At 48.7% G+C, this 7,316-nt stretch overlaps 2 protein-coding genes across 2 annotated transcripts; one reads left to right on the forward strand and one right to left on the reverse strand.

Moving 5' to 3' along the window:
* Positions 1-912: 912 nt before the first annotated feature.
* BDZ99DRAFT_499605 (aldehyde dehydrogenase) lies at positions 913-3,115 on the reverse strand. Its single transcript, XM_033723667.1, has 10 exons — positions 2,647-3,115; positions 2,527-2,581; positions 2,376-2,477; positions 2,301-2,315; positions 2,191-2,248; positions 1,889-2,140; positions 1,451-1,812; positions 1,321-1,388; positions 1,107-1,267; positions 913-1,047 (listed from the first exon to the last, which is right to left on the reverse strand). Exons 1-10 carry the CDS (start codon positions 2,950-2,952, stop codon positions 990-992), a joined length of 1,437 nt encoding a protein of 478 aa, XP_033575204.1. The 5' UTR covers positions 2,953-3,115; the 3' UTR covers positions 913-989.
* Positions 3,116-5,519: 2,404 nt separating this feature from the next.
* BDZ99DRAFT_499606 (uncharacterized protein) lies at positions 5,520-6,600 on the forward strand. Its single transcript, XM_033723668.1, has 2 exons — positions 5,520-6,192; positions 6,247-6,600. The coding sequence occupies exons 1-2, from the start codon at positions 5,926-5,928 to the stop codon at positions 6,469-6,471; spliced, it is 492 nt and encodes a 163-aa protein (XP_033575205.1). The 5' UTR covers positions 5,520-5,925; the 3' UTR covers positions 6,472-6,600.
* Positions 6,601-7,316: the final 716 nt, after the last annotated feature.

Consider the following 7,316-nt stretch of genomic DNA (forward strand, 5'->3'; position numbering starts at 1 on the left):
AATCACAAAATATCAGTATACTTCGATACTACCTTTGTAACATGATAACGTACCCTGAGGGTGAGCTGCCCATGCGGGCGAGCTGCCCAGTCCGTGCACCACTAGAAATTCAATAATCTAACCTTAAATAACTCTACAACCACCTAATAAAAAGTTATACAAATTTAATGTATTATTCTTATATATATAAATACTTAGTATATAGAATATAGAGTCTATCCTTATAGTAGTTAGCTAGTAATAAAGGGTAAGGTCTAAAATAGGGGTCTAAATTTAATAATTAGTTAACTACTATAAAAATAGACTTTATATTCTATATACTAAGTATTTATATATATAAGAATAATATATTATATTTGTATAACTTTTTATTAGGTAGTTGTAGAGTTATTTAAGGTTAGATTATTGAATTTCTAGTGGTGCACGGACTGGGCAGCTCGCCCGTATGGGCAACTCACCCGCAGGGTACGTTAGCACTACTACAGGCCTTACTAAACATTCTTATTCCCGGAACAACTGAATCCAGTATGTCTAAAAGTGGGGTTTCTTAGTTAAGAGTACATTTAATGTTCCAAGAATATCCCCACAAAATTAGACCTGAGAAAGCACCACCCCGCTAAGCACTACTCTCCACGTACATTCAATCAAGGAAAAGTCTCGGGTCTCAAAATGTCTCGGATCTCGAAAGGTCTCGGCTTCAACGTTCCTGCAGTCAGCGTGGGTGTTACGCCAGCCGTATGGTTACGGCTCCGGAACACTAGCCTTCCCGACGCGTACGTGAGATTATGAACCAGGGCAGAATACTGCTTCCAACGTATTATTCATGCGGGGCATGTCTCAAAGATAACATTATGATTGTTTTTCACACCTGTAGTAGTAAGCCATCACAACTTATTCCAAATCACTATCATCCTCGGCACGAAGTAATCATGTGCATTCATAGCAACCTATCATACTAATTTAATCATTAACCAGCGAACTAACCGACTTTACGACTTGTACACGTGAATAACGTGCGCATTGCAGAAGCTCAGGAGACCAGTGTTGCTAGAATACCCCGTTAGCTTCAAGACGATTTGGTTGAAGGATTTGAAGGGCGAACTCACCCCCACTCTCCACCAATGCCAGACTCCTTGTGGCCACCGAAGATGGCCTGCGGTGTCGGCTTCTCCCAGCTGTTGACGAAGACGCTGCCGGCTTCTAATCGCAGGGCAACCTTCTCGGCTGCAGCGACGTCCTTGCCCCACACGCAGGCACCGAGGCCAGTCTATACGAACGGATTAGTGGTGTCTCAATCGAACGAACGGGCGAATGACATACGTTGGTATCATTAGCGCGGGCAATAACCTCATCCAGATCTGACCAGGGCTGGGTCGGCACAATAGGGCCTGCACCAAAACGTCAGTAATCACTTCTCACGCCTCACTCCCACCCCCATAGCTGGACTTACCAAACGGCTCCTCGGATATAATCCTCGAGTCATTCGGCGGGTTATCGATAATCGTTGGCTGGATGAAGAAGCCCTTCGACGCCGAGACATCTGGGGTCCCGGCCGCAAACTTGTACCCCTTGGCCTTGCTGTCAGCGAAGAAGCTCTTGACCTTGTCGAACTGCATTTGGTTCTGGATGGGGCCGAGCGGGGCCTCAGAGTCTGGCGCGCCAGTCTTGAGTGTCGCGGTGAACTTGACCATGGCCTCGAGGAAAGGCTTGTAGATCTTTTCGTGGATATAAATGCGTTTGGTGGCGACGCAGACCTGGCCGGTGTTCTGGAAGGCGCCCATGACAACTTCGGGGGCGACTTTCTCAATGTCACTGGGCGGGAATTAGCGTTGGAATTGGACCCTGTGCGGTAGGGGGTAGGGGGTAGGTGGTAGGGGGTAGGGCTTACACGTCGGGGAGGATGATTGAGGCATCGTTGCCGCCGAGCTCAAGGGTAACACGCTTCAGGGTCTTAGCGCTGGCTTCCATGACCTTCTTACCGGTAGCAATGGAGCCGGTGAAGGAGATCTTGGCGATGTCGGGGTGAGTGGTGAGCAGGGCTCCAAGTTCATTATTACCGCCTACAGCCTGGAGGACTCCCGGAGGGAAGACCTGCTGGGCAAGTTCGACAAGCTTCAAGGCGGTGTATGGGGTGAACGGTCTTTCAGAATTAGCTGCTTGAAAAGGATGGCGGGATGGAGTCCGCCTCACGATGGCTTGAGAATGACCGTGTTACCAGTGAGAAGCCCTGGGGCAAACTTTCCAACAGCTTGAAAAATAGGTTAGTAGGGTCCACATTGGGGCAGAGCACATGAACATACCAAGGATGAGGGGAACTAGATGCAGTCAGTAAAAAAAAAGGCGTGATGATTGAGAGGTTTCGGAGTTAAGCTTACAGTTCCATGGGCAAATAGCGCCTACTACACCCAATGGGGTAAATCGTGTAGTCACAACCTTCTCGTCATCCTCGAACTTCTCCTCTGGGAGGTTTAGAGTATCTGGCGGCAAGTCAGCATTTCGGAAATAGACGGACATAGCTTTACTCACTGTGGAAGCTGATGAATCCCCCTACTCCCGCGACCTCGATCCCGGCAAACTTTTTCTGAGCATAGCATCAGCATCCTGAGGACTAGCTGCAGCTGACCTGTCTTGGCAGCTTTCACTTACTGGTTTCCCCGCCTCCTTGCACAAGAGCTCAGTGAACTCGGTTGTGTGCTCGTTGAAGAGATCCGTGAACTTTTGGAGCAGCTCCTTCCGCTTCTCGATGGGCGTGGCAGCCCAAGCGGGGAATGCTTTCTTGCCGGCCGCTACTGCATCTTCGAGATCTTGTTTGCTGCCGATTGGGACGTCCCACAGCTCCTCACCAGTAGAGGGATTGACGCCGTGGTGGATCTCCTTGCTACTGCGTTGCTTGCCATCGACAATGTTGTAAAAAGTGTCGAAGCTGAGGGTGGAGGTTTTGGACGGAGACATTTTGGCTTTGGTGGGGTAAGGTTTAGGGATACAAAGGGTGCGGGGAGAGAGAAGATGGACGAAATGAACGGGCCCCAGCTTCGGTATTTAAGTCCTGAGATGCGGCAGGAGCTATGCGAGAGCTTGGAGCTGAGGGGCGATATAAGGCTGAAATAATATATCGAGTCAGGGTTGTAGGTCGGGGAATTGAGGGGTCTTCCTAGCTATGAGGGGTTAAGACGACCATAGGACCGGCATGATTTCACTGCCTAGCTCGTATTTTTTCTCTACCACTAAACTTATTCCGACCCTAGTCTGGGAACACTGGTATGATGTCAGGAATATCGTTGGAAGAAGCGGTAGCGCATGAAGTTCTTTCAGTGCTCCGGGGCAGAGACCTAGACCCCGGGTATGACGAAACAACAGCCCAATCATTTTGCTAGCAGCCGCTCTCCTCTATTAGTGGATGATTAGTATGCCACAACCGCCCCCGGTAGCCGGACGAGATTAGGAATCTGGGGTACTGATACCGTGACCTTGCTAGAGCTTACACCAGCAATGAGAATATGGGGGTGGGGCGGGCAGTTTGCGTCGGGTAACTTGAGCTTTTGCAGACTTTCTAGTCAAATTTCGCCACCATAATATAACTCAAAGGATTTAGGTTATTGAGCTGAGGAGTGTATTGAAATATTCCAGCCCTGAAAACTCGAAAAAGCATTGCTTGGACTCACGAAGAATCTCGGTATGGGTCTTTGTTCCGAGCATCACGACCCAGCCGACACTAACTGCTCTGTGCAGCTTGCAGAGTTGGTCCGGTTCGCCAGAAGCGATTGGATCCGCTACATCTACCGAAGTTCTGTACCGCCGCGGGGTCTTAGCTATAGCTAATCGTCCCTGGTTAGACCGTCAGCCTTCTCAGCGCCAAGGGCGTTCTGTCGGTATTGATTAGTGCTTCGGGTCCAAAGCTGGTGACATGCCATCTGCCATCTGCTCGAAGGCGTTAATCGAAGACAGCGACTCGTCGATTCAAGACTTCCCATAGAATAGTGAAGAACACGAGGTCTCGCCGGCATTGAAAAGCATTGCTAAGAACGAGCAGTGAGTTGTCGGGAAAGTCGGAAAAGGACTTGGCTTTCCCAAATACTCTAGTGTCCTAGGGTGCTCTCTAATGCGTTGTAAGCAGGAGGCCCAAATGCGGAACAGAAGGCACATGAGATGCGAGTCCCGAAATGTCTCGAAGGTGAACTAAAAGATATGGAAGCTCGGGAAAGATGGGACTCGCAACACGATGGAGGTTGAAGTAGAGTTCTCTTTCCTTCAGCTCGAGATTTTGGCTAGTGGCCGTCAGTCAGCTGTGAACATGCCACAAGTGGCGCAAAGGGAAGGGGATCGATACCATTCATTGGCCCGTTAAATTAGCGAATCGATGCCTTTTTGCGCTCAGCCCTGCCATTCCCTGATATCCTTTTCCACTCTCTCATCCAGGTCTTCAATCCACTTCACGCGCAGGGCCTACTGTTTAAGTATGCATCTCAGTTCCTGTGGTCAATATCTTTCCTCTTGTATGCTCTCGAACGACCCCGAGTGTTCAGTTGAGGGCATATCGGCCTAGTAGCACCACCATTCCACGGCTCGCACTACAAACACGAGGACGCATTTGCCCTGACTAACTTCGTCCTTCCTATCATTCAATATGTGCCGCGTGGAATATAGATCTTTAACAAGGAAAGAACCCATGGCATCCCATCCAACCTGCGCCCTGACTCTCTTTTCATTCCCAGTGTACACGTGCATAGACTTGCGTCACTTTCAGCACAGGATCACGCATCGACGCGTGCTACAATACTATAATTAATTTGTTGGTCAAGTGAATCAAACGCTGCTCGACTCATTGCTGTTAAAGTATGTGATGCGCCCAGGCTTCAGCTGGCTTGGTCTAGGCTTTCATATATCCACCAGTACGTTCAGTAAAGCAGTACGAAGGGATAGGAAAATTTCGACCTACTTCACCTACTACATCAAGACCAGCCGCTAATTTAAGGTTGATTGCCTCGTGTCGTTGGTCCATTCATGCCCCTGCTACTTAAATAACCTCCTCGCTTCTATCACGATCTCGAACATCATCACTATATCCCATAGTGTGCTTTAGACTGGTCGCTTGGCTGATCTACTGGTTCTTGGATACGCTACCTTATCAAAGGATGATTAAGTTTCTATTTCGAGTTGCCCCTGCTTGTTCAACGGCTTCCCGCAACTCGTTTCACCTCGGGGCTAGCTCGGGGGTGCGTTCCTAGCTTTTAGAAACAGCATCGGTAGACTTTTTTTTCTCCCGATACAGCATTTCTGGAATCTCATATTTCCCTACAGGGCGCGTCGCTTGGGATTACAGGTGATTGTTTCCTGTACAGTCAATCAGATGGCGGGAATCAATTTCCTATGACCTTTAACTTCGGAAAGCAGCTTCAATACCTGCGCCTGTCTCCCGGGATTTGAGCATCCGCCAGGCAACTGTGCCTGGGTTGGTGCTATCATCAAAGTACCCAACTTCTCCCCAGCAACTCAAATGCTGCCAATCTGTTACCCGAAATGGATGGCCCGATGGACCGTGCTATAAATCACAGACAAGCAATTAGCATACCGCAACCTTCGGCAAAATCACCACCTTCCAAAAGCTCTTGGACCGGTCTCGATGCCAACTGCAAAGCGATGGCAAGGTTAATTTTCGAGGGTGAACCCAGTCCGATTTCTACCGTTTAAATGTGGACTTCTCCCATCAACGGATTAACACGCTCCTCTGATTCCCTACTTACTTCATCTATTTCCCAAGGTGATTCAAATACCGACGGCCATGAAGGTCGCTCTTGTCACCTTTCTTGCGCCGGCGCTAGCTGCCGCCGTCCCAGCGCCATATTCCCACCCCGAAGTCGTCGATCGATCTGCATCTGCTGCTCCAAGTAGTATATCTATCAATGGCATTACCTACGGCGGCACTGGATGTCCACAAGGAACACTCAATGCATCTATTCGGACGATGGAAAGATACTACCGCTAGTATTCGGGGATGACTTCTCAGCATCGATCGGACCAAATGTTGCCATTACTGAGAATAGGAAGTTCTGCCAACTCAATTTCGACATTGACTTCTCGGCCGGCTTTCAATACGCGGTTTATAGTGCCGACTACCTAGGCTATGCCAATTTGGACTCTGGGGTTCAGGCCTCCATCACAGCGCTTTATTACTTCTCTGGCCAAACTGCCCAGGTAATTTCCAATGCATCCAAATTTTCGTTGTCACTTGGCTAAAATCATTCATAGGCGACTACCGAGGCCGATATCAATGGACCATTCACGGGATATTTCGACAAACATGACGATATCGCCATCGCAACATGGTCTCCTTGTGGTAGCCAGGGGCTTCTGAACATCAACTCACAGATAGCACTGAATTCCGATAGTGACAGCCAGTCAGGTGTCATCAGCACTGAAAAGATCAAGTCCTCGTTCGTACACCAATTATACATCAAATGGCGGAGCTGCTAGGACGGCGAGGCATTAGCTGGGGGAGTCGTTGGAATGAACTGTTCGAAATGTGGCTATTGTTAGGAGACAATTTTCTCTGTATAGTTTACTTCGTGTTCATAGTTGTATACTTGATGGTATATATTCGTGTCCTGAAATGCTCCGATGCAGATTATTTCTTCAAGTGCGTGACGTTTGAGCAGAGAGAAATGAACCCTACCCTCTTTACTACATATCCTTCTCTTTCGGGTTACATAATGCATAGCGGACACTGTGCTCATATATGCTTGTTTATTAGAGGAGTAATGTCCATCCATGCGTGCCGCACCAACCCCCGTGCCGCAACAAAGGAGGGGTACATGAACTTCAAATAATCCGCTCTCTATGGGCACGTTGATATTTCTTATAATTTCGTACAGGTCATGTGCTAGGGCCACTATACAGACCTTGGAACCCCCCATAAGGAAAAAAAACGTGAGCGTTTTCGCCATTCCACCTGATTTGCGGAGAGCCCTGTTTCAAGGCATAACAGAAATCCTCCACCACAGCACCGTTTTTGAGCTCCTGTCCCTCCTGATGCTCATAAAATGGTCTCATCATAGCTTCAGAGCCTCAATACCGTATTAAAAAGTCGTTATCAGCCTTGTGGTTGCTATCGCACCCAAATTCATGCAAGATCGCCACCCTGGTCGGTACTTCCGGCTGAAGCAATTGCCAATTCCGGCTAGGACAAAACGACCCTCAAAGTCTTACATAATAACGTAATCCACAAGTTAGTGGCCCGCACAAGCTAGTGGCCCACCCAACTCAACACGCGACGCGTCGTCCAACAACCACCCCAATGGCAGCACCACAACAACAAGAAG

The sequence above is a fragment of the Mytilinidion resinicola genome (assembly GCF_010093595.1).
Source record: "Mytilinidion resinicola strain CBS 304.34 unplaced genomic scaffold BDZ99scaffold_12, whole genome shotgun sequence".
Lineage (NCBI taxonomy): Eukaryota > Fungi > Ascomycota > Dothideomycetes > Mytilinidiales > Mytilinidiaceae > Mytilinidion > Mytilinidion resinicola.

Excerpts from the sequence above, each read along its gene's own strand:
- BDZ99DRAFT_499605 (XM_033723667.1), bottom strand. The coding sequence starts at position 2,952 with ATGTCTCCGTCCAAAACCTCCACCCTCAGCTTCGACACTTTTTACAAC. Across the intron at positions 1,813-1,888 it reads TCAATCATCCTCCCCGACGT|TGACATTGAGAAAGTCGCCC; the intron begins GTAAGCCCTACC and ends ATTCCCGCCCAG. Across the intron at positions 1,268-1,320 it reads CCCGCGCTAATGATACCAAC|ACTGGCCTCGGTGCCTGCGT; the intron begins GTATGTCATTCG and ends CCGTTCGTATAG.
- BDZ99DRAFT_499606 (XM_033723668.1), top strand. The coding sequence starts at position 5,926 with ATGTCCACAAGGAACACTCAATGCATCTATTCGGACGATGGAAAGATA. Across the intron at positions 6,193-6,246 it reads TCTCTGGCCAAACTGCCCAG|GCGACTACCGAGGCCGATAT; the intron begins GTAATTTCCAAT and ends AATCATTCATAG.